The sequence below is a fragment of the Oryzias latipes genome, chromosome 10 (genome assembly GCF_053564925.1).
Source record: "Oryzias latipes strain Hd-rR chromosome 10, Olatipes_Hd-rR_3.1".
Classification (NCBI taxonomy): Eukaryota; Metazoa; Chordata; class Actinopteri; order Beloniformes; family Adrianichthyidae; genus Oryzias; species Oryzias latipes.
In genome coordinates, this window is record NC_136246.1 from 19247835 (window position 1) to 19274314 (window position 26480).

The 26480-nt window shown below is 39.7% G+C and overlaps 3 protein-coding genes across 5 annotated transcripts; 1 reads left to right on the top strand and 2 right to left on the bottom strand.

Annotated features, from left to right (window-relative positions):
* Window positions 1-4649: 4649 nt before the first annotated feature.
* LOC144981195 (uncharacterized) lies at window positions 4650-12644 on the top strand. Of its 2 annotated transcripts, none has more exons than XM_004073462.5 (8): window positions 4650-5102; window positions 5707-5852; window positions 5946-6078; window positions 6475-6579; window positions 6672-6814; window positions 6889-7008; window positions 8281-8328; window positions 8471-12644. In XM_004073462.5, the coding sequence occupies exons 1-8, from the start codon at window positions 5063-5065 to the stop codon at window positions 8648-8650; spliced, it is 915 nt and encodes a 304-aa protein (XP_004073510.2). In that variant the 5' UTR covers window positions 4650-5062; the 3' UTR covers window positions 8651-12644. The 2 variants fall into 2 exon arrangements, with proteins under 2 accessions (XP_004073510.2, XP_011478523.2); XM_011480221.4 differs by having other exon boundaries at window positions 4668-5102; window positions 8284-8328.
* Window positions 12645-14077: 1433 nt separating this feature from the next.
* Window positions 14078-16842, bottom strand: LOC101156180 (voltage-gated monoatomic cation channel TMEM109). 2 transcript variants are annotated; one of them, XM_004073302.5, is made up of 4 exons: window positions 16049-16842; window positions 15768-15827; window positions 14744-14846; window positions 14078-14515 (listed from the first exon to the last, which is right to left on the bottom strand). In XM_004073302.5, the coding sequence occupies exons 1-4, from the start codon at window positions 16244-16246 to the stop codon at window positions 14169-14171; spliced, it is 708 nt and encodes a 235-aa protein (XP_004073350.1). In that variant the 5' UTR covers window positions 16247-16842; the 3' UTR covers window positions 14078-14168. The 2 variants fall into 2 exon arrangements, with proteins under 2 accessions (XP_004073350.1, XP_004073349.1); XM_004073301.5 differs by lacking the exon at window positions 15768-15827.
* Window positions 16843-16996: 154 nt separating this feature from the next.
* rnf20 (ring finger protein 20, E3 ubiquitin protein ligase) lies at window positions 16997-25287 on the bottom strand. The gene is made up of 22 exons (XM_004073303.5): window positions 25147-25287; window positions 24693-24872; window positions 24520-24588; window positions 24323-24421; window positions 24091-24238; window positions 23808-23993; window positions 23594-23709; window positions 23334-23480; window positions 23184-23258; window positions 22532-22651; window positions 22265-22444; window positions 22048-22183; window positions 21829-21950; window positions 21544-21700; window positions 21148-21466; window positions 20897-21014; window positions 20060-20209; window positions 19751-19963; window positions 19502-19627; window positions 19289-19429; window positions 17785-17889; window positions 16997-17553 (listed from the first exon to the last, which is right to left on the bottom strand). Exons 2-22 carry the CDS (start codon window positions 24861-24863, stop codon window positions 17377-17379), a joined length of 3075 nt encoding a protein of 1024 aa, XP_004073351.1. The 5' UTR covers window positions 24864-24872; window positions 25147-25287; the 3' UTR covers window positions 16997-17376.
* Window positions 25288-26480: the final 1193 nt, after the last annotated feature.

A 26480-nucleotide genomic window follows, 5' to 3' on the forward strand; every position in this document is an offset into this window, starting at 1 on the left:
TTTTCTGTGTCTGGTTTAATTTCTGTTATGGAATAATGGCTCAACTTCTTCAAAGTTTATTTTTAAAAATTCTGGACTACTGTTTACTACCAGGCTACTAGTAATAATAATTTTAATATTGATAAATACAATGTATTGTCTTTGTCAGAACCTGCCTTGGTTTATTATTTTTATCGTTTATTTTGTTGTTGAGGTATGACCTTGATATGTTTGTTACCCCTGAATGTAAATAAAATCTATATAAATAAATTTAAAAATTAACAACTTTAAGAATTATTGCGCTTTTTAAGATAAAAAATATTAAATTGTTATTGCTATTTTCTATTTGATTGCTTATTTTTATTATAAGTGTATTCTTATTAATATTATTATTATTATTTTAATTATTTTTTAAAACAAACTTGCTTCTCTTTGAGTTTATAGAATGTAAACCACCATTGCGGAGGGATATGTGAGGCGGTTTGCGTTTGTAGTCTATGGGCGTGGTTCTGTTCTGGGCCACCGTAGGTTTGACTTTCCTGAACTAACAAGAAATGTTCCAAAATCTTAGTTATCGCGGGCGTTAACTAGGGTAACCTGCAGCAGGACAGCATCGTTTCTGACGTTTTCTCAGATATCTGTTTTTCAGAGCAACTGGACTATAGAGGTTGTAGAACTGAAGAAGCTGCTTGAATGAGCAGCGATCACATTTTAGTCCAACTTGTACAGAAGAACAGAGCACCTGAAAACATGACGTGGAGGAGTTCTTGTTAGGAGGAGGAAGGAGTAGTGCTCCATCTCTTTCCACGGTCATGATTTTCTTCACAGTTTTTTATGTACTGTATTTGTATGTCCTGTTCAGCTTATTAATTTCATTTATTTTATTTTTTACAAATAAAAGTTTTAAGTAGGTAAATAGCAAAACATGAGAAAACAGATTCTCATTTCTCGTTTCATTTTTTAACATTTCTTTTTGATTTCTGAATATTACTTTTTTCCCAAAAGGTTTCAATTTTATGTCATTTCATTTTTTTTGTAATTGTGTTTTTTTTTATCTTGTTTTGATTTCTATAATGTAAAGGCCCGTACACACCGGGACGAATTTCGCCGTAGATTTTCGCCGACGTTTAATAATGATTATTTTTTACTATTATTATTTAGTTTGGTTTTTTAGATTGTCATTGTGATCTTTAATATGTTTTTACATTGAGTGATTTGTTAGTAAGATTTGCACTTCAGGGTGATTGTATTTTTCGGGGGAAAAAATAGGGGACATACAGTATATAAAGGAAATTAAGCTTAAAATAGCATTTTTGAGTATTGCTTTATTCAAATCGTTGGTAATCAGGAGAGGGCAAAAAAAAGGCTTTTCCTAAAGTTTGTCGGTGTAACATATTACCCATATTACTTACAACAGCAAGCCACGGCCTAGCTGCTCCACTTATGATGCATTCAAATGCAGACAAATAGATCCATTAACATCTTTGTTTTCCTCATCTAAATGGTATCTGGCTCAAAACTGTATGACTGGATAGCTCTGTGATGGACCAGGCAATCATGTTCCAAGAGCACAGGTCTTTAGACCACAAAAGAGTTCCACTTAATAAACTTAAAATAACTTGTAACTTAGGAAAGAACTCAAATGACTCATCTCCCATTACCACACACATGACTTTTAAATGAGTGGGTTTAAACTACTAATGATACGTATCTAAAGATCCTTGGTCCTCACGTAATAATATTAAAAAAAATACCACATTGTTCTGTTCTTTAGTGCAACTGCACTAGATCCGGAAATCATCGCTGCTTGTGGGGGGTTGAGACAAAAAAATTAACAAAAGCAGAACAGAGAAAGCCATTCCCAGGTAGTGGCAGAACCCTCTTGGAGTTCTCAGTTTGGCACCATATTTAGGCCACCTCAAGAAGGTACAACTCCACATGAAAACTCAAGACAACAAATAATTCATACAAAAATAATAATAACGGATCGGATTTATCTGTGCTTTTCCAGACGCTCAAAGCGGTTACATTGTGTCCATTATCCATTCCTCCTCATTCATACTTGATGACGGTAAGCTACTGATGTAGCCTCAGCTGCCCTGGGGCAGATTGACAGTGGCATGGCTGCCAGTTCGCGCCTACAACCCCTCTGACCATCACCAGGACATTCATGCACATTCACACAGCAGTGGAGCAACACTGGAGGGTGAAGTGTCTTGCCCGATGACACTTCACCCACACACAATGACAGTTGGCAGGGGGGGAGCTGGGATCACCAGCAGGCTGGTGATCCTAGCTCCCCCCCCAGGCTGTCCAATAACCTTACGGTTATTGGACAGCCTGCTCTACCGCCAGAGCCACTGCCGAATACCATTGTCCATGCAGACAGTCCATCACAGTTTCTATTGGGACAGTCTAACTACAAGAAAACATGTGATAACTGTGCTCCCCCCACACAAAAAAAGGTAATACATGTCAGGATTTACTATAAAAGACTGAAGATTTTGGAAAGTCTCGTAAGAGCAAAGCATTTACCCTTCAACTTCAGTGGCAAGAGTTGGCTTTAAAATTAAGACAAGATATCACAAGTAAATTCATGTAAATTAACTTGAATGTTGACACCAAATGCTGATCATTGGAAAACCTGATGTACCGCCTGAGCCCTGCCACCCACATACATACACATGCACAAATCATAAAATCAAGTAGAACTGTACACTACATCTTAATGTTAATCCTGTGTGACCGTAGTCATCACAAGCTCCAATTTTGCTCTCTGTTTTTGTTGCACCACTAATGTTAGGTTGGCATTGTGAATGGCTGTACACTAGTGGGAGAATATTCAACGTAATGATGGGAAGTTACTCCAGTCCCACCCTCAACTCAAGGGGGAATTTCTGATGAACAGCTGCTGCTCTGCAGAAACTGTCCTAGTAAACGACACTGGGTTTTCGATTTTTTTTCAACTTTTTCATTGAACATTGTCAAACAGACATGCCAGTGCAAAGCAATTACAATTATGAAAAAAAAACGAGAACAATCAAACAATGTCACCGCCCCTCCCAACCCCTTCAACCCTTTCCCCTCCCATTCTATCCATCCCCCAACCCAATCCACATAACCCAGCCAGCCCTCCCATCTTCCCTTCCGAAAACCCTCCCTCCTTTCCTTGGCCAAAAAAATAACAAAAAACAAAAATAAAGAAAACAATATAGAATGACACCAAAAAATAAATAATAATAATAATAATAATAAAAATTTAAAACGGTTCTATAAACAAAATAAAAAGCAGGGGGGAAAGAGGGCATGGTGCAGGATAAGGAAGGGGAAAAGGATGCCATTAGTACAAACAGATACTTTAGGGGTAGAGTATAGAAGCTTAACCCAGTTGACAAATGCCCAACCCAATCCGAATTTGGCCAGTACGGAATAAAGGAAGCTACACTTGACTCTGTTGAAAGCTTTCTCTGCATCAAGAGAAACCACAATCTCTGGCAGCGAAGAGCCAGGAGAACGGATGTTATTAACAGGCATCTGGTTTTGCAAGAGGACTGCCATCCCGGCAGGAAGCTTTTCTGATCCATTTCTATGATCGAAGATAACACAATATGTAGTCGAGCGGCTAGAATTTTTGACAGAATTTTAAAATCCACATTCAAAAGTGAGATGGGCCTATAACTACTGCAAAGGAGGGGATCTTTATCCTTCTTGAGAAGAAGGGAGATTGTGGCGTCTGAGAGTGTATTAGGGAGGCGACATAGTGTAAAGGCTTCATTGTACATGTCTTTCAGGAATGGACCAAGCAGATCTGAAACTGCCTTAGAGTATTCTACGGTGAAGCCGTCAGGTCCGAGTGACTTGCCACTTTGAAGTGCCCTAATAGCTTCTAGGACTTCAGCAGTAGTAATGGGAATGCCCAGATTGTCTGCGGATTCAACTCAAATATGTGGTAAATTTGTATAGTCCAGAATGGAATCTGGGGGACGGGGCATGTCCAAGGTATAAAGATCAGCATAGAACTCAGGGTTTTTCGATTTTGCCTAAAAAACTCCATAGGCCTACTTATATTTAAAAGACCAAATGTAACGCTTTTAGAAATAGATCAAAAGATGATCGGAGTGGGACTTTAATACACAGCATTTCAAGCAATACACCGAATTAATGCATTTCCACTGCAAATAAAAATGGGATGGAGATAACTATTTTGGAAATAGCAATGTTTATTTGTTACTACATTAGCACATAATCTTTGTATAAGAGTTGGCATTAAATATACTCAAAATGCACACCATAAAATGTTTTAATTTTCATTATGTGAAATGTGGAATACGAGCTGTTTGGAATTGTCAATCTACTCTTGTTTATTTAATTAAGTTTAAGCTTTAATTTTCAACTTTGTTCTACTGTCACTTTACAATGTTGTGATTTTGACTGGACAACTATTTGGGGAGGGGGATGTCAATTAAGTTACATCCTGTAGTTTGTTGTGGATGACAATAAGCCATACGAGTGATTTTTTTAAATCCTTGAAATACTAATATTTCTACCAGACACATGATACACATGGTATAATTAACGGTTTCATATGAATTTGTTTCCGTTGGGCCAACAAATTAAGAGAGCTGGATATTCCCAAAAAGAATGTGAGTTGTTTTCGCGGAGGGATATATGATGCGGTCCGACCGTGTGTAGTCTTTGGGCGTGGTTTGAGTCGTTGCGGTAAACAGAGAGTTCTTTTCTAACGGGATTTAGTAAAGAAGAAATGTTCCAAAATCTTGGATAACGCCGGCGTATTCTTGCTGTAAACTGCTGGATAGCGCCGTTTCTGAAGTTTTTTTTTGTTGCTTTATTCACAGATATCTGTTCTCCAGAGCAACTAGACTCTAGGTTGTAGAACTAAAGGGAAAAGACTTGAACGAGCAGCGATCATTCCTGGTCAATAATCTAGTCCAGATGCGCTGAAGAACAGATCATCGTGGTATCATTTATGATATTTTCATAATTACTTGGTTCCTCGGACACATTTTAAACGTTGTTTTCAGAGTCGCGTGACTGCTTCACGTGCCGTCTCCGTCCGCAGGTCATGTTCCTGACTTTCTTCACCGTTTTCTATGTCCTCTTTGGTGAGTTCCGGCCGCTTATTGTTTTAATGATCTTTGAGCAAAAACTAGTTCTGGTTTAAAGGGTACGAGGAAACAAAACCCTTTTCTGAAAAACATTTTGAGTTCACACAAGGTTGATCTTTTCTTTTAGTTTCTTTGTTCTACGATGCATCTCTGGAAGTAAAAACACGTGAAGTGTCACTTTTAAAAATGCTCATAACATTGTTGGAGACAGAAGATACAAAAAAAAAAAAATACACACACACACACACACACACACAAAAAAAAAAATGTTGGATCAATAGTCTTTATTAAGAAGCAGAGTTTATAGACCAACTCCTAAAAGATACTTGAGTGGGACAGAGAGAGAGGGTTAGGAAGAGCTGCATGGTGTCTGTAGGACAGATCACGTCAATGAATGACAGAGAGGACCTGTGGAAAACAACATCTCTTGACGGAGAGAGAGAAGACTGGGCAAAGTGGGCGTCTTTGCTTAGATTGCTGTCACCGTGACCCCTGTCCTGGATGAGCGGAAAAAGATGGATGGATGGTTTTAGTATCAAGTTCTTTGTTGTTTCCACATCTCTGTAATTCATTTCTCTGTCTTTCTTTGGTTCTGTTTTAGGTTCTTCCTGTGGTTTTCAGAGAAAAGAAGTGTGCTACGGGCGCAGTGTAGATATAGATATTTATCCAGATCCTTTTTACAAAGGGCCTCTGTATTTCTATCCAATAGCAGGAGGAGCAAGGAAATTACTGATGGATAATCGACAGGTGAGTAGTATTTGTTAAAACAATAATATAGTTATTTTCCAGACATTCTAAGGTTAGTCTCTGTTCATAATAACTGTTTTTATTCTTTCTTAGGCCATGGATGCGCGGCTCAAAGTGCGCTATTCCAAAGTAAAATTGACAAAGTTGACTGAAGCCGATAATGGAAATTTTGTTATTACAGGCAGTGATGGACAAAACTTAAATCTATTTTCACTGACTGTCTTGGGTGAGAATTTCAGTCTTTGCATTCCTTTTCTGTCAAGTGTTAATTTAGTTTCACTAAACACATTAAAGCTGAACCTGCTGGAGTCACAATAATCAACACTGTTGTAATTTTTTTAAACATACATTTTATGATTTCATTATTAATCATATTAATAATAATAATAATTAGCAATTCATCATCATAATCATTATTAATATATTAAATGTATGATTTACTTGAAATGTAATAACCGTTACAAAGCTAAAGGTATTTTAATAATACATCACAATAGAGATTTAGTGAAGTTTGATGAGTCTAACTAATCAACCAATCCTAATTAAACTAAACTGTGGCTCCAGATTAACATAATTAACTGTACTTTCTTTTTAATTTTGCATTGTTTGCTTTTATTTTTAGATTGTTCTACAAAGAAACCGTTGTTTTACGAGGAGGAGTTTGCGCACAATGTTCCTAGACAAGCTGAACTCAGAGAGTTCACTTTATCTCAGGTGGACAATAATGGTGAGCCAAAGAACATTCTTTGAAAATGAGACGAACCAATGTTTTTTTCTTCTTCTAATCAGTAGAACAACATCTAATACTTATGCTTTCAGAATCTAAGCATACGAAGGCATTTGTAATCGTGGCTGTTGTGGCTGTTGTTGGGGTTCTCCTCTCGTTCTGTTTGGTCTGTCGTAAAACGTGCCGCTGTGATGGTGACAAACCTCAAACAGAACTGCCTACAACATATAATCATGTAGGTATTTATTTGAGCAGCACAAAGTGGTTCCTTTTTATGTGATGCTTTAAAATATAATCTCATAATTTCAGGATTTAAATGAGCCTGCAGGTCCAGGATCTACTGCTCCACCTTATTCTGCAGTTTTGCCCCCCACAGAAGTGAATGCTGGGATTTCCCATGATGCTGCAGTTGCTTCCACTGGACCTGTGGTAGGTGCAATGAAAACTGGTGTAATTGTGGGATGCACCTTCAGAAGAGATTGAGGGATTGGTTATGGTAACAAAACAGTTTTCTCAGTATCATAGCATAACAAAGATGAGTCAGTCTTAATAAAGGGTCCATTTTTACAACATATGCATCCAGTCATTTGTTTTAGTTTCCAAATATTTTATGTTCAGCTCTTAAGAGTCAGTCTGCTGTAGATTTTATGTTCTGGTTGGTTCAAAATCCCTCAGTACCTGTATTTACTTATAAGAAAGTTGCAGTCTAATAAATACATAAAAATGAAAAGAACAAAAAATAGCATCAAATAATAGTAAAACAAGTGTTAAATATAAGGAGAATAGTTGTCCTGCTGCTTGTTTTTTTTTTTTCATTTTTTATTAATTATTTTGTGTCCAAGTAAAATATTATCATAGACATGGATATTGTTTACTATAAAATGCTTAAGAATTAGATTAAATTAAACTTAATTTGTGTAGCACTTTTCCAGCTACGAAGCATCTCAAAATGCGTCCCATAATAGTAAGATAGAAAATAGTAGTTAAAATACTAAACATAGCAAAGAAAACATTAATAATAAAATAGCATAAATAAATAAAAACATATAACAATTTAACATCCAGCACATACACATCCCACAAGTACAATCAAAATAGATTAAATTATAAGTTAATAAGATTTAGAAAATCAAATGAAAACACGTGGACAAGTAAAAACTACATAAAGGCTTTCTTAAAAAGATGAGTTTTGTCTGAAAAACATCCTGAGTGGATGAAGCCCTCACCTCCTCAGATCCATGCCATTATAGCAATGTATAGGCCCTTTAAGCCTAAACATTTTTTTTTTTTAATTAAACACTGATTTTAGGTCCCACCTGGAGCTTCAGAGAAATCTACTCCATGTTCATCTTTTGGTCACAATCCTCTGTCTTTAGAGTATTAGCCAATGACTAAGCTCCACATTTGCTCAGTACTGACCTGTGAAATATAAATTTTAGTGCCGTATTTGTACAGCTGGTTTTTTTTCTACTGTGACTTTGGCTTAGGCATGATCGTTTGTCTAAACTTAATGCTAGAGCTTTGATGTATTTTAATAATAACCCGTGGGTACTTACTGTGAACGTTTGTAGGCTATAAATTCATGAAAAAATGTCGTACTAGTAAAATAAGCTTTAACTGTTAGAGGGAATAGTTCCTACTTGTATTTTCCCTTTTAATATCAGTAATTAATAAACTGTTTTTTCTCTTTATATTTCTCAGCAGTCATACCAACCAACATTTGAGATTGAGAATATCTCTCAGCCTGAGGTACACTAATAAACGACAGCAAATTTGTCTCTTAAACTTTAACAATATGTAATCATTTGTATTGATATGGACCTTTTGTCACTCTCTCTAAATTACTGTTTGTGTTTTTGTTCTCTGTGTTTTTTTTTTTAACTCATTGCAGGTCACACCTATTGCGCCAGAGGCCTGTGCTCCATCTTCATCTTTTGGTTACAACCTTCTGTCTGCGGACTATGAACCAGTGTTTCAGGTGAAAGGACTAAGCTCCACCTGTGACCTGCCTCTCAGTAAAGAAACCTCTTCTCCAGATGTTTACATCTCAGATGAAATGAACTTTCTATAAAAATAAAAGTGTTTTATAAACTAAGCACTTCTTCATACAACGGTGTTTTACAGGCTTAAAACAATTAAAAATGCATTGATAAAACACTCATGGTCCATTAAAGGGCCTAAACCATGCAGAATCAACTTTTTGAGCTTTTAAATGTATTATAATGTTCATTCCTCATGAAAACAAACCTCAGAGCAGTATTTTGATGCATTCACGCCCCTCCCAATCCACAAAACAAGCGGGTTTTAACCATTGTGACGTAGATAAGTGAGAACAGCCCCTTCCAGGAAAAGTCTGCCCTGTCAGCTCCGCCCCCAGGCTAACACACACACACTTTCTCGGAAGAACAGGTAGCGATAATCTGCAAAAATGATTATTTTATATACACAATATGCACATCCATCTTTGCAAAAGTTCTAATGTTTTCCTTGGAGAAACGCAGAGACGCGGCAGAGGTCGACTCTAGGATGATGTCATGAAATGGGCGGCACCCGCAGTGAGCAAAAGCCGATGCCTCATAGATCGAGCCGTCTTACTTCCAAGTTCGAAAAGACCTTGAGAAAATAACTTTTTTTTATTTAAAAATGTGTTGTTTTGTGTGCCAAAGGTAATAATATATTATCATAAAGATGGATACTGTTTACTATAAAAGGGCTTAAGAATAGCATAGCATAGGCCCTTTAAAAGTCAGTATGGCTGTAGACTCTGTGCTGCGCTTACTTATCAGGCAGAAAATAAAAGTGGTTTCATTTCAATTCAATTTTATTTATATAGCCCAAATTCACAACAACAGTCGTCTTGATGGGCTATCGGTAATTCAAAGAGTTAAACATAAAATCAAAAGGATAATGAATACATAGAATTCAATAGGAAATAATAAATTGAATTAACAAACTGACTAAGCTAAACTGGACATCCCTGCTCTTAGACCCTCCTTCACGGTAAGGAAAAACTCCTAAAAAAGAAAACAGATTAAGCGTTAGAAATAAAGGGAAAAATGGTTGTCAACAACCTGGCAAGGAATATTTGGCTATCCTCCCCAATTTTTGGTTGTCCTTCGATACCACTATTCAACAGATACGAAACCTACTCAGATGTCAGTACTTACATCTTCATTTCTTCTATACATCTAATATCAACTGCCTCTTATGATGGACATTTAAAAAACTCTTTAAATATTAAAAGCAAACATTTTACTAAATATTGAAGCATCTGGTTACACAAAGTATTGCCAAAAACTTCAAAGGTATATCTTTATAACTAGTATATTTACACAGGTTTAAATATATTGGTTCTTATTTTTCTTTGGTTTTGATAATTGTTGCTTACAGAATATAAAATACAAAGACTGTTGTATAATTTTAGAATATCATATCAACCCCATGGAAAAAGGGTTTTTTCAGCTCATGTCAGTCTGTTCTGTTGTGAATGAAAGTTATAGTGTTTTATGTAAGTGTATTTAAATCTTCTGTTAATGGGGCTGATTATTTTGAATGTGTTTTTGGAGACCTCTAGCGGTCACGCCAGGTACTGTTGTTCAACACGCTTAATTGAATAATCTTTATTCAAAAGTGTACATGTACAAAACAGAAAGGATTCGCTAGCATGCAGGCACTTCGTTTATCAGTCGAAAGAATTTGTTGCATATGTCTCAATTCAGAGGTTTCCAAAAACTAACCCTTTAAACTTGAAAAATAGTCGAAAAATACCAAAATGTTGAATAAAAGACCAGGTCGTCACACAGAAAACCATCAGGTTCATTTTTGGTTGTCCTCCGTGAAATCTGGTTTTCTCAGACAACAGGATAACCGCTTATTTCGAACGCTGGGAAAAACAAAGAAACCTCAGGGGTGCACACATGAAGGAGGGATCCTCCCCCAGGACGGACAGGCGATTACCAGAACTCATAGAGAAGAATTAACCTATCTAACTCTACAACTACATATTTAAAGGGCCAGCAGACGAGCTTCATCCAGCTGGAGTTGGGGGGACAATCGGGGCGCGAGTCGAGGCGGAGACAGGATCCACAGCCAGTTACACTGTGATAACACAAAATCGTGAAATGCAAAGTTGCAGTCAAACGATATTCATCAGTGCACTGATTTTAGGAGATACACTAGTAAAAGAATGTCACCATATGTGTCAGTGACACTAATACTGCAAATGTAATCTGCAACAATTAGCTTGTGTTGGGGGGGAAAATACACTGACCAAAAATATATACGCAACACTTTTGTTATTGCTCCCATTTTTTATGGTATGAACTCAAAGATGTGAAAAATTTTCCACATACACAAAATAACCAGTTCTCTGAAATATTGTTCACAAATCTGACTAAATCTGTGATAGTGAGCACTTCTCCTTTGCCAAGACAATCCATCCCACCTCACAGGTGTGCCATATCAAGATGCTGATTAGACAGCGTTTAAATTTTTGGTCAGTGTAGAAGGCTTATGCTTATATTTAGCATGCGTAAATTGTACACGGTTGTCTTTAAATTGTCTTCTACTTTAAAGAAACCAAAGTATAACAAACTTTGGTTTGTCATGCCAATGTGCCACTATATCTTCGTATATTGTTACTGGCTATACCACTATATCTTTGTATAATATTACTGGCTATAAGATGTCTAAAGTTTCTGATATTTTAAATGGATGATCTCTATACAAATACACTAACACTTTTTAGGTTTTGTTTTGTTTTTGCTGTGTTATTTGAAGTAGCTTAAGGACATACATTTAAATCTTTTCTTGTGTGTCAGCATGCCTTTTTTTTCCCTGTTAAGTTATAACATTTTTCACACGTTTATAATGTTAGTATAAAATACATTTTAAGGTCGTGAACACACCATCTTGGTATTTAACAAGACTTAAATGTTTATGACCATTGAGCAGAAAACTTTAAAAAAAATGTCTTGTCGAATTCACAAGGCATGTACTTTTTTATGTTCACGTAATTGACTGTATATGAGAACCAGACTGAGTGACCCCTCCCCCCTTTGCGTTCCAAACAGGAAGTACCCGCTGGTCCCAAAAAGCCGACAAACCCGTAGACTTATATTGAGAAATAAACTGTCATTTTTGTCAGAATAATCATTCTTGCGCTGCTACCTCCTTATTTTTTTTTTTTACATGTTATGGGTAATCCTTATTTATTATATTATTTATTTATTTTTGCTGTAGTCCAAGTTGATCAAGTTATAAACCGACCAATCGGATTTCTCAATAAAAGTAGGTTGCCCCACATCAAACGCTGGAAACATTTGATGAACAGATTCTCCCAAGCCCACTTTCAGTGAAGGGGTGTGGTCTAAGAGAATAGTTGCCACTGTGGACTCAGACCAATCGCTGCTTACTGAGGAGTTCTAGTTCCAACATGGTAACTGAATTGACTTCAAGTCACTTCAAGTCATTTTCTACACTTGCTCAGTCCAGCTCTCTCATACAGTCAACGGTTCATTTGTGTTTGACAATTAACCAAAGATCTGCCTATAGGAGCAAAAGGACCTCAAATGCCTTCATATCAAGTCGTCAGTCGTGTTAGAAAAAAGGAACATGTGAAAAAACCTGTTGAAGTCGGTCATTTATTTCTATTGCAACTGATTTACTTTTCACAGAGATGCCTGGAATACACTGCATTGGGAAAAATGTTCAGCTCAGACGAGGGTTAACTCTGTAAACTTTTCTGTTTACAAGTCTGAAATACAACATTTTGTTTACCTTAAAGTAACACATAAGTGAGAATTGTTTGACAAAAAAAGTTTTTAGTTTAAAAAACATAAAATTCAGCACACTAAACTAAGCCTTGTTTGTGTGTGTTTTTTTTTTGTTCTATGAAGTTGTAAGTTTTTATTTGTTTGTAATAAATCCATATAGGGAATATGATTTTTTGTGTGGGGGGTATTTTAGAAACCTCATCACCACCAAATGCTTCTCAGGTTTTCTGCATCTTTTTCAATCTACTCAAGCTAACGAATAATAAATAAAATTTGTCATCATTCTCACCACCAGGTTTTCATTTTTCTCAGCCAACACAGACTCCCTGTTGTCTTTGTCCAAATCTGTAAATATCTCGATGAGATGCCAGCTGCTGGTGACATTACTTTCATCTATTCCTATTTAGCTAAGGTAAAAAAGAAAAGATAATTTTTAATATAATTAAAAATTAATCTATAATCTGACAAGGTGTAGAAAAACTCCTGTTCCCTCTGTTAACAGATGTTGTCACAAAAGTGCTGATCTATCTAAAAAGGCCAGCTGAGCCATGAAATCTTTTCTGATAAACAATAAAGAATTAGATTGTATACTATAAATTTTCTTTTTTATTAAAAAAATATAAGAGTTTGGGACTATTTTAATTTTTGTTTATTTTATGTCCAAGCAGTGAATAATAGTTCTCTATCTTAATGTTCTTTGTTTAGGGGACAGATTAAATTGACAGTTGTTTATTTTACTTTATTTTGGTAAACAACCAACATCCAGGAGTAGGAATAATACGGCTGTGGTGCAGAGGTAGAGCAGTTGATGTCTGATCAGAGGATCACGGGTTCAGTTCCCGCCCTGTCCACCCATGTGTCAAAGTGTCTGGGCAAGACGCTGAACCACACGTTGCTCATGGTGGTTGGTGTTGGTGAAAGACAGCAAAGCTGTTATCAATATGGGTGTGACCGGAAAGCAGTTTGGGTCTTAAAGCAAGGTAGAAAAAGCGCTACATAAATACTACATGTACCGTTTAACAGTGCGGCTGCCAGGAACAAAGCATTCACCTTAGCTGCAGTGATAAAATACATAATGAATGAATGTTTGTGAAGAAAAACAAACCAAGATCCAATTCATCATTCTAACTCCTAAAAATAGCCAGAAATCATATTAACCCTTGTGCTATCTTAGATGACCCCACCCCTACATTGACGTGTTCTCCCTACCATGACAAAGGTGGATAAAGGTGGAAAGATTTCATGTAATCCATGGACACCAGTGAGGTTCACAAATCATTGAAGAAAAAAGGTTCAGAGCACTGTCTAGTGGGTCTAGTTGACCCAACTCCCAACGGTAAAGGGCCTAGGATAGCACAAGGGTTAACCTACAACAAAAGGAAATGTAAACATACATTTCAATGATCTTAAAGTGGATAATATAAAAAAAAGTTTCAATTCATGAAAAACAAACCTTTGCTTTTGGATCCTTTTAAATCCTTTTCCTGTTAGAAAATACAAATATTTTTTAAGGAAAAGGACGTTTATTTCAGTTTTTCTTTAGAACCTTACACGTTGGATTGTCTGTTTTCTTTCTCCACAAACATTTGATTCTCTGATTCAATTCAAGAAGGCACTTTGTGAACCTAATGGTTAAATTCTAAATAAATAGCTAATTAAATACATTTTTTAATCATCCTTGATCATAGTTAAGTTTCTTCTAATCTGGAAGTGAACAGAAAGAATTTTTATTAAAAAATCTGAAGGATTACTTTATTTTCCCCACATTTCACACAGATTTAGACATCCTTAGTGTTTCCACTTTCCCAGCCTGCATCACTTCTTCTCTACGGCCTTCAGTCGACCCTCCAGCTTGCTCAGTCGGTTCTCCACTGCAGAATGTTTGCTGAAGTCTGTAGTGTAGAGACTCAGCAGGACACATGTCAGCACGAGGCCGCCCAGTCGAAACGCTGTGGTGTCTGTGGAGGCGCTCTTGTCCAAAACAATCAGTCCGAAAACCCAAAGCGCCAGGACGGTTTTCACCGTCCAGAACACGTGCTTTAGCACACTGATCAGCAGACGCAGAAGGATGGTGAGCAGCCAGTAACCGATGAGGCAGCCCAGACCCCACTGGGCGATGGAAGTCACACCCTCAGGAGTGAAGCGGGGCAGCGTCAGTGCAGCTGTGAAGGGAAAAAAACAGTAAATAGTGCTATTTATTTGTTAGAATGGAACTAAAAAGCAAGGGTAGAAAAGGAGTGGCAGACAAGTGGCCCCGAGGGAGAGCTGCATATCTCCACTTGTTGTTTCAACTTTTATTGCTATGCACTCCCCCCCTACTGTGGCATGCCTTTTCCAGCAAGCTAGACGTGCAGGAAAAGCTGCAAAGCTGGGGTCATCCTCATACCCACCATTGAATCCTGTGACCCTGAGGATCTCCGTGACGTAAACTGCAATGACATTCAGGCCGCTGGCAGCTCCTTCAGCCAAGAAACGGATCGCAGTCTGTAAAATCTGTGGGTGGAAACCGATTTTACTTTATCGCATGAAACAACAATGAAGCGAGACGGCATTCTGCACATGCATGTAGAGCGGAAAAAAAACAGTGCAGGCAGTCACAGAGAAATGCAGGCAGATTAAGAGACATTTGGAGCAAAGCTAGTCAACAAATGCCTCTGAGTGAAAGGGCTGCACCTTATGTTTGACTTGAACAAAGAGCTGTGCATGAGTGACAGCGGCAAAGCCCAGCTTTCTCTGAGATTGTCTCTTCCAGCCCTGCCAACACTCACAAAACCAACACTAAGGCGCCACAGCCTTGTCCTGCGGGGTCAAGGGTATCCCAGTCTAGCACCAGGATCTTATCTGCACCTGTTGCACTCCACACGAGAACTGTCCCGTCTCAAAGTGGGCCTCCAGCATCTGTCACAATCCGTATTAATCCCAGCTACGTGAGTCTGGAAGGAGTGATTGTGGAACTGAAATGTTTTGCACTTTTTGTGCGTTTTCTTTTCCTCGTCACCCCATGATGGGTTACTTGAGAACACACCTAAGCATTTCTATTTTATGTGCAGAGCATAAAACAAAGCATAATGAAGACACACAAAGGCAGCTCTGATCACTGCAGGTTCCGTTTATTTAATAAATAATCTGAGGAAGTCCTTGAGTCTGCACAGCATGCAGAACTGTTTATTTGATAAGTTGACATTACTTTGCTTAAATTTCATCGAGTCATGTGCTTTGTATATTGAGCTTATCAGCTTGCCAGCACATACAGGACCTCTTATCTTCACAAATAAGCTTGGGTTCAAGCATGCAAACGACTCAAATATGGGGTTCGTTCTCCTATAAGGTCTGCTCCAGGTAGTACAGGTGTGCCAGGAGCTAAAGGGAGTCCATCTGTTTGGAGGACAGTGATGAAAGCATCTAAGTTCTTACCAGGCTCATTGAATTGATGTTCTCCTGACCAAGAAGTGACTCAAGAAACAACACAGCCCTCTGAGGAGGAAGAGGAGGAAGCCACGGCAAAGTGGAGGTGCAGAGATGGAGATGAATGGGTTCAGAGAAAATGAGAGGATCGGGAGGATTATGGGTGGAGGAGCAGTTTGTGAGAGGTTGAGGAGAAGTGAAAGTAGCTGAAAATTAGTAATCAAGTACACGTATTGATTCAAAAATAGCACAAACTGTGTGAGAACATGGAGGATCGTGGTTCTCTGTACCTCAGCAGTTGACTGAATGACGGTGGTTCCCAGGATCGACTCCGCGTGCCGCTGGATCTCCTGGCAGGTTCCGGTGATCAGTGTGCGCAGGCTGACCACCGGCGCGCTTCCAGCCGTGGCCTGATCCTCCCCAGCGGCAGCCTCGACCCACAGCGCCACGAGGACCAGCACCCAAGCAGCAGACAAAAGCCGAACCATGATGACGGCACGGAGACCCTTCAGCTTGTGAAAAAGCACAAACGCGCGCGCGCAGCTTCAGGAAATCCAACAAGACTTAAAAATGGCTTCTGTGTTGGAGAGCAGCCTCAGTCGACGCGCATCACAGCCGAGTCTGAGGAGGAACTGGAGCTACGCCGAACCCAAACCCAGGTTCGGTTCTCTAACCGGATCAAAACGCTTGAGGTTTAACAAAATTCCAGCTGGATGGAAATAATCTACGCGTGGAAATTTAAACTAACCCAATCCGAGCCTGCGCTCCTCCAGCGTTAACGCTGCCTATATTTGGAGGCTAACTCTTAAAGGAGTCCACCTCAGAGTAAAAAAAAAGGCAGAAACGAGGTGAAGCTAAGAGCGCGCGTGCGCTAAAGTCTCTTAATTCACCTTGGAATTACGCAGCGCGTGCCTTCAGTACGATCAAACAACAAAAAGCGCTTTAGAGATGGATTCTGTTGCACAACTGTTGGAGGGGGTGAAAAAAGCCTCCTTCTCTTTAACCACTCCCTTCCTTCCAGCGTTTCCAACGACTCCTTCCACCAATGTAGCAAACACGTCTAAACCGTGAGGAGGAGCAGAGCTCTGGGTTTCCCAGGGATAAACTGAGATTTGCGCCCTGGGAATGGGGCTCTAGTAACCCGGATCAAACACTAACCTGGTTTAGAAATGGCACAAACATAAAGAGCACCTTTGATAAGTTTGATAGGAAGCAAAATAAACAGGAGAAATGAAAAATTGTGAAGAGACATTAATATATTTCATTTCCAGTTGAACAACTACCAGTAAAACGAATGAATGTCTTTTTGTTTTTTTTTTAAACGTTGTTTTAAGCCTTTTACAGCACACTCAGACACAACAGTTTTAATAGGTGATCCCAACATTTTTTTTCTGCATTGAAAAAGTACAAATACAGTAGTGGAGACTTGGGAGGAAGAAGCTTTGGTCATCGTTTAAAAATAAAAAGTCAACAAGCCTTCATGTCACTTCACACTAATCCTGCAGGAGGAGTGAAGCACACGAGTGCTGAGCTCATTCTGGCTTCAGGCAATCTTTGTACCACATCCTGCCCACCCTCCTTCCTCTGCTTCTGGAGTGAGGAAGAGGGGGGAGTGTGTTTAGCCAATGTAAATGCGATGGAAGTCGTTTGCGCCGAAGGCTGCGTTGCACTTGGGACACTTTCTCTGACGGGTGTCGTAGCGAGTCTTGACGCACTCGAAGCAGAAGACGTGGAAGCACTTTGTCAGCACGGCGTCCTTCACCCGAGAGTTGCAGCACGGACAGGTCAGGCGAGCCTGAGTGATGGAGGAGAGAGAAACGATCAAAGCCACGGGCCGTTTCTGAGCCCGGATGAGCGGATCACAAAAGGTTGGATGGAAATATCTGGGGCAGCAACCGTGCCATGTGCCTGACTTCAGCAAAACACCGGAACACACAAAAACAATGTTCAACACGCGATTCCCACCCTGAAAAATTAAATCTAGAGTTTGAGAAAGAAAGGGAGATTTTAAACGCGTGAAACCCACCTTGTACTCATTAATCTCTTCATTCAGGATGTCGTCTCCATTGCTGATTTTCTCAGCTGGTTTCTTGGCTTTCTCAATCTTTCTCCTCATTTTAGAGATGTCCTCCTGGAAAGAAAAAGCTCAGTTTTACACACCCTGCTATTTTTCTCTTGGAAACAACTTGAAAAGCTTTTTAAACGGACCAATAACAGTAAAAACAAACCTGGGGGTTTTTCCAAAAAGCAGGTTATGCTAGTTACCACGGTAAGTTTGAGGCTAAGGAAGTTGATCACCTCAGGTTCCGGAAATGGAGGTATGTTTCAGGGTAGGTCAAGTTCCCATAGCAACTCATGCTCTGAACATAACCTGGTCTGGAGCAGGTTTAGTTGAAGGTTAGTTGGTTTCAACAGTTGAAGGAGCCGTATTACTTTTTTGATAGGCGTATAATCTTCATACGCCGTCGTTAAAATCTCAGACTCTGTCTAACTGAAGTATAGCGCTCTCTTTTTTCACCACGCGTTTTACATGGTGACTCCGGAAATCGGCGATCCATTGAGAATGTCTTTATGTACTTGTTGTGTAGGTGCATTAACCCAGGGTTACCAAGTCGAGCGTAATTACGCCAACTCATATCCGGTTTTTTGGAACCGACATACCCAGAATAAGCAAGTTCAGGCGGATTTCAGCCAGAGTTCAGGCTTAAAGTCAGGGTAGTTTAAACATGCTTCCTGGAATACCCCCCTGAAGTACGATGGCCCTGAAGTGCAAATCACACCAAAAGTGCGACAGTGCAACAGTTACGAAATTTAAAAAGGCTAAAAAAAAAAAAATAAACATTACATTTTAAAAATAAAAAACTCCAGAAAAAAATTACAAAAAAAGAAACCTTTTGGAAAACAAAAGTCATTTCCAGAAATCAAAATAAAACACAAAAAATAGGAAAAGGAAGGTACAATGGGACATCGCGGATTGGATGATGTTTGTCCATCATTTCAACCAAAGGTTATTTGTCTTAAATGCTCCATACTGATTGTGAATTGAAGAGGTATTTAAAAAACCTCAAACAGCGTCATCCAATCAGCGATTTCCGGTAGTTTCTTTTCCCAGTTTTTTATTGCAGTTTTTTTTTTTTTTAAATTTTATTTATGGAAATCACTTTTCCTTTTTGAAACGTTTCATTTTTATTTTTATTTCCTATTTTGCTCCGGCTTCTGAGATTTTGTTTATATTTCTAAAATAATATTTTTACATTTTTTGTTTTGCTTTTTCAATGATTTTAAATGTTTTCGCATTGAGTGATTGATGAGTAACTATTTCACGAAAAAGTGTGTTTTCCTTTAGCCGTTTCTAAATGAAACACTGCTTCATGGGAAAAAAAGCTCATACAGGCATGTACTTGAATGATTAAACACATGACATCACTGTTTAGTATGTTTAAGTAAGGACTAAACAACAGAAAGAAACTCCAAAGGTAGTCTGACTAATAAAACCTCTCTTTGGATCTGGATCTTCTTCAGTTTTGTACCTGAGCTCGACGGGCGTTGAACGACTCCTTCTCCCTGGAGATGCTGTTCTCTACCACCTCCTCTCTGACCAGTTTCAGCTTCTGCTGAACCTGCTCCAGCTGTGCTCGGAGCTCATCCGACAGCAATGCCGAATCCTGAGCCTATACAGGGAGAAGCGGTGTTCTCAGCCTCCAGTCATTACAGAGAAACCATAGCAGTGGGGTTGACGTTACCTTGCGCTTGTTCATGTCTAATGCCTGTGTCCTGAGGTTCAGCTCTCTCTCTGCAGCGCTGATAGTGCCCTGTAGGAGGCGCTCCTTCTCCTCAAGCTTCCTCACCACCTGCAGCTGTGCATCCACCTGAGCATGTCATGCAAAGCACAATAAAAAAACGGTCATTACTGACAGTTATCACACACAAAAAAAGTCATTTGAGTTATGAATACTGAAAGAGGTGTGTGTGTGTGTGTTCCGATTTTCCACCTGAGTCTTCAAAGTGAGAAGCTGATCGGCCAGCTCCTCCTTCTCCTCCTTGAGAAGTTTATGGATCTGGTTGGATTTGATCCGCTCACTCATCAGCTTGAAGTTGGCGTCGTCCTTTTCCCGGAGCTGCTGCATGAGGCGAATGTTCTGCTCCTGCATGTCCTCGAACGCCTGACCCGTCACGTCCATCTCGCTCAGCAGGGCGTCTTCCTCCTGCAGGTGGAGGGGCAGGGGGCGAGTGCAGCAGAGCAGATGAAGCACATTGGAAGGAGGTTTGTGAAGATTGAAACAGAGGAGCAGTTCACACACCTGCTTGGCTATGGACAACTTCTTGTTGAGAATGTCGATCTGCTCCTCCACGGAACGGATCTTTCTCAGAGCCTCTTCATCAGCCATTTTCTTGCCCTCCCTCCTCTCCCTCTCCTCCAGTTCCCTCAGCCTCTGTCGCAGCTCCTCTGCCTGAAAGCAGAACACAGAGACAGTGGAGTCATTTGATCTTGAAAACATCATAAAGCAAATCATGAAACAATCTTTTATTACCCTATTTTTTGGAGTACAAGTCAGTGTTTTTGCAGTTTGGCCAGGGGTGCTACTTTCAGACAAGTTTAAAAAAAATAAATAGCAAGAACCACTAGAGGACACTGTGGGTGTCTGTATCAGTATTTGCTGCTGACAGCAATGCAGAAAAGGAAGCACTGTTCCAAAGTGACATGATAGCATGATAGCATGATCTTAATGGTTATCTGAATTATTGTTTATATATTATGCTAATATACAGGGATCCTCCTATGTTTCATGCAGCTAAATAAGCCTCAATGTATAATGGTAGAGAAGGGTGCGTTTTTTTGTGTCTATTATCGGAATCAATCCCGTTTTAGCAGATTTATTTTACGTATAAGAAGGGAAAAACATCATACATGAAATATTTTTAGGTTTCTTTGAGAGGGACATTATTTTTCCTGCATATGAAACTGTTTTTCAAATGCACACTAAAGACAAATCCTAAAGCTGACAAACAGCTGCACATTTAGGATGCTTTTATGCTCCTCCACTCACTGATACAGCACTTTGATTTTTTTCCTCTGTTAATATCTCATGCGGTTATGCAGACACGCCGTCTGGGCAGTCTCACAGAGAGTCGGTTACCTCTGACTTAGTTTTCTTCTCTGCAGCCATGAGCTGAACTTTATCCCTCTGCTCCTTGGGGGCTGAGCGATACATGTCCAGCAGCAGCTTCATCTCCCTCTGGGACTCCTGAGCCTTCCTACAAGACAGGATGATGTGATAATAATAAGAATAAATCATCACAATATGAATAGATAAGGTTTCCATACACCATCTACAATAAAAAAAGCTTCTATGAGAAATAGTTTTCCATTTTCAAATTTCTCACATACTTCAGCTCTGCTCGGATAATCTTCAGCTGCTCCATTTCCTTCCTCTTGGAGCCCCCAGTCATAGAAATCCGCTCCGCCGCAGACTCCTCCGGCTGGCTGCTGCCTCCTGGCTTCTCCTCTTTGATCACATTACTGCTCCCGCTGCTGCGGGTGGGTCTCTCTCTCTCTTTTTCCTTCTCCTTCTCCCGCTCCCTCTCTTTCTCCTCTTTCTTGATAAAGTCCTTCTCTCTCTTTTCGTCTTTCTCTCTCTTCTCATCCTTTTCTTCTTCCTTTACGTTGGCATCTGCCTCAACACCAGACTCTGTTTTCACTGAGGCACCTGCGGGAAAAGAAAAGCTAGCTATAGAAAAAATATTATATTGATGTAGTTAAAGAAACAATAAGAATGGTAGATACCAGTGCTGCTGGGTGTGGAGGAACCATTATCTGGCTCCGTCTTGACCGCAGGTTCCCCAGAAACTGTGGTGATTGATGGAGAGGTGGTCTCGTCTTTCACGTCCATCTCTGTGCTCGACTGCGACTGAAGGATGCTGCTTCCCTTTGAGGCACAGACCTACATGAAAATTCAGGCGTCTTTAGGAGGATTTTGGGGTCGATGGCAAAGATCCTGCGAGTTTCATTTGACCCGCAGGTGATAGATACTACAAGGTCAGAGCCAGTTTTGACCTCGGTGTGACTTACCTTGTTGAGCTCAGCTTGTGTCTCCCTCAGTCTCAACTTGTATTTCACAACTTCCCCCTTCAGCTGCTGGTTGTGGGTTTGCAGTGTGCTAATAAGATGTCGCATCTCTCTGTTGATTGGACCTTGATAAAGAAGGTTGAAGGGATTTAAAGTTAGAAAATTGTAATCTAATTTCATATTTTAACTGAGCGTATACATATTAGAAGCCAAACCTGTTACCTGCTTGCTCGTTGGCAGCAAGAGTCTGCTCAAACTCGATCCGTAACATCTCATACTCCTTCTTCACCTGAGCCAGCGTGTCCTCCAGCTGGAACACTTCTGTCCGAACCTTCCTCTGCAGAGCCACCTCATCGTTCTGCACTCAGAGGGGGCAAGAATGGGTAAAACGGGCAAAAAAAAACAAAGGTCTCAGTACATGAACGGTGGCTGAACAAACCTCCATGTGCTCCAGCTGTCGAAGCCGTGCGGTCCGGGTGGTGTTGAGGCGAGCCCGTGTCTCATCTAACTGAGACTTTAGAGTCAGCGACTCGTTGTAGAGAACAGAAAACTGCGACTGCAGACAGCGATACTCTGATGTGTCTTTAACTAAACCCTCAGCTCGACTTAGAATCTCAGCCTGAAATGAGGGGAAAGAAAGAGGTTTGGAACAGCAGTTTGAAAGTATACATCAATTTTTTGTTTCCTAATTCGGGTGCTATGATACCGTCACATTGTTGTTTTCTTGTTGAACATTTTGCAGGTCCTGCTGGAGCTTCTGCAGCTCTATGAGGCGATTCTCTGCCAGTTCTCTGTTCTCCTCCAATTCGCTGTTCATTTCCTCAAACTGTCAAAAACATATAACAAGTGAGGCAGAAAGACACAGAAGAAAAACAACAATACACTTCTGACCAAAACCTTAAGACCAGTAAAAATGCAAGAATTTGCAAGAAGGCTCTAAATAGAGCTTCAAAACGCAAAAAGAAGAAAGAGGAGCAAGAGAACAAATATTTTAGCTGCCAATTTATTAGACATAACAATTTAAATGAAAAGGACTGTTCATCCTTTAAGACCACAGCCTTAAAAGCTAGAATCTGCACCCAAATTCAATTGTAATTTTTAATAAGTAATCATCCTGTCAAGGTCTCTTGATAGCAAAAGGCAAAAAATCCCAATTTCTTTGAACATGGAAGGATTGTTAAGCTGCAAAAGATGGACCTCCCACAACATGCTATCGCTGCAGAGGTTGACCCAAAGGACATTAAGCGGCACTGGGCCGGAGGATCCAAAGGGCTGTCTACCAAGACACGGGATCTAAGATTTTGATCAGGAGTGTGTTATTAGCTGCCAAATTTTACATTAAAAAGCAAACCTTTTACCTTTCTCTTGTTAATAGTTATGGTTCCACATACACTGCTGGCCTCTCCACACACTTTGTAGCCTTTGCTGTTTACCTGAGACAGAAGTAATGTTAGAAAAGACACAAATAGTATAAAATCATGTAAGTTGTCAAGTTTCAGCTTTCCTACCCTCTCCAGGATTTCACTCAGGTGAGCGTTTAGTCTATTCTCTCTGCGGCGGATCTTCTCCATGTCCCACTGCAGCTCCTCGATCCGGGCTTGAAGTTCTGTGACTCGCTGGTCTGCCTTGTTCGTAGCACGACCCAAAGCCCGAGACTGGGGAGGACAGATAAGAATAAGGATTTTTTTTCATGACTTGCAGAAAGTGTACTTAAAATTTTATGAACCTCCTACAGAAATTCTCTAATAACAAACTAAAGGCTCTTTACCTCGCTCGTCATGTGACTGTGTCTCTGCTTCAGATCCTCTGTCAGCTGCTGAAGCCGTTCGTTTTCACTCGTCAGCAGGACGTTCAGCTTGGAGACCACCTGCCAAAAACTACCCTCTGAAAGAATATTAAAAATATGTAAGCTATCTTTATTGTGTTCAAATCTGACTCCAATACAGAACAATGTTCCCGTGTTCCTCCACAGAAAACCTCACCAGTGCCTGAATCCAACTCTGTCTGAAGCTGGTCCACAGTGCTCTTCAGATTCTCATAAACGTCCACCACGCGTTGGGCCTGCTTCTGGCTTGACTCCACCCTCTCCTGGAGCTCCGCCTCCATCTCCTCACTGGTGCTGCTGGCCAGTGTGGCCAAGAAGGAATTGGAGGTCTCTCCCTGATGGGCTGCATGACAAATTTAGGAAGCAAAGTTAATATTTTGTGTTTCTATTAAGTAAAACGAGGCCTAATAGTTTCTGTTCAAATAGAGGACAGTCCTTACTTCTGTCTTTAGCTCTTTCCTGGTTCGAGTCACCATCGGGTTCAGGAGTTTCAGGCTTCAAGCTTCTTCCCTCGCCTGTTGGAGATTTCTCAGGCTCACTGCTTCCTTGATCATATCGCCTGATGATCAGTCGAACGTTTTCGTCAAACTGAAAGATAATTTACGGTGTTCCATTGTTACGGGTTCTGAGAGAAAATCCAGCAGACTGTGGTTTTGTTTTGAGGATACATACCTGGTTCCAGTATCTGTTAAGGATCAACAGACTAGCATCATCGGTAGCCTGACGGGTCTCCAGTCTTTCAATCCGCTCCCGCAGCTCATCTTCAATCACCTGCAGAAAAATAAACCAAGCTTCATTACATGTTCAAAAAGATCAGGGCTTCGATGTATGCAAAAGGCTGAGATTGCTAAAAGAAAAAATGAATAAACCTGTCTTTGATCGAGAGCTTCTCCCAGCTTTCGGTTTTTGGCTTGAAGAGCTTTGATGTCCTGTTCCTCCTGAAAAATAAAAGTATAATATTATATATAGCTATTCATACAAAAAAATCCATGTTTTGAGATGAGATCGTTTAAGATATTGGTGAAGATTGAAAAGGTCTTACAGAGTTTGACACTCCTCCCAGTTTGATGACCGTTTCCACAGCGGTGCTCCCCCCAGCAGCGCTACTGACGCCGGCACCTCCCTCCTCTCCTTCCTTCTCCCGACGCTTCTCCGGTGGGCCACCGGAGGACGATGGCCCACCGGAGTCTGCAGGACGCTTCTGTCCCGACATCCTCGGATTCTGAAACAAAGAAAACATACAGAACTTAAGCAGGAATTCGGATTGACCAAGAAAATGAATTCGATGATAAAATACACGATCAGTCTGAACCCAAAAACAAGAGAAACCAAGGAAATTCATAGCTCAAATCGTCTGTCTGGAGGAATATGGTTATGCTAGCGTTAGCCAAGCGCCAACTTTAGCTAGCGATTTTATCTATATTACATTGGGAACCGATAAATGAAACGGACAGATGTGTCATGTTTTGAAACGTTGACCCACACTTAAATCTTACCAATTTCAACCGTTATGTGTAAAAAAACAGAACCCGCCCGTCTGAGGTTGTTGATATTGCGGCTCCGTGGCCCAAGGAAACGGAAGTGGTGTTCACTTACGAATAACACTTTTTCGGCGGAGACTGCGCCCCCTGCTGTCGTGGAGGAGGTATTAGCAGTTAGGGGACTTTTAGTTCTGGTCACTTGTTTGTTATAGGTGTTGGGCTTGAAAACAGTGCATCTACTGCACAGAAAAAACAGCTTTCCCTTTTTTTATATCTTCCACTGCAGGAACGTATCATTTTTTGTGCCTGAGAGTAGCCAAAAAGTTGTCCTTAAGTAAGAGGAGCATTATGTCAAAGAAATACCTATAGAAAAATATTTCCTCTGGCAACATAAGAGTAAATAATTGGGACCAATAGAACTACATAACCAATGAGTGTATTTGACCCCACCCCCAGCTAAATATAAATACATAATAAATAAAGTTAAAGTTGAAGAAGTCAAATACTTACCTCTTTGAAGTATTTTTCTTAAAGGAAAAATTCGACTACCTTTAGAAGCTCTAGAATTATTTATGTGCAGATCCTTTTCCCAAAACAATGTGAAAAAAAACATATTTCCTGTTTTCACACATTGTAAGAACCATATTATGAGCTTTAAATTTAAATAAGAATTGTTCTATGTTTTTTTAATTTCTACTTACTAATTTCTCTACACACAGTAATAAGATAAGGTGCAAACAGTGAAGTACCAAAAGACACATAGAGCGAGTTAGGTGTGTTCACAAGCAGTATTTGAGAGGAAGTATTTGCTAAAGAGATAAAAGATATCAAGATATTCTTGTTAGTAAAAGGGTATAGTTCCTTTAGATAACAGTTTTCATCCTCAATTATATACAGTACTTCCACAACATGGGAGTTTGGTTGACCTTACACGTCTCACTGTTTCTGTGATGTTTTGGAATTCATAGAAAAGTAATCGTATCTATTATGCTATGACAATTCTTCTCATATTTTGATATTTTATTGACTGCCAAAGTTAGATTAGTCTTCTCCCTAAAAATTCAAAACAAAATAAGATTAAAAAAAATTCTAGTGGGTTTAAGTAATGATTGTAATCGCATTTTCATTTAAATCTGAAAACACAAGTCAACACAAGAAGGATACTCATCTAAATATAATACCAAACAACAATTAGCTGAGATAACTGAAAAGAAATACTTTTCAGTAAAGTATAACTGTTCACCTTTTATATCTACAGAGAGGAACAGAATTGAATCAAGCTTTATTTTTTTTAGCACGCCAGTCAAAATAACAAAGGCTCTTCACCATGTGGAAGGTTCTCCCTCAAA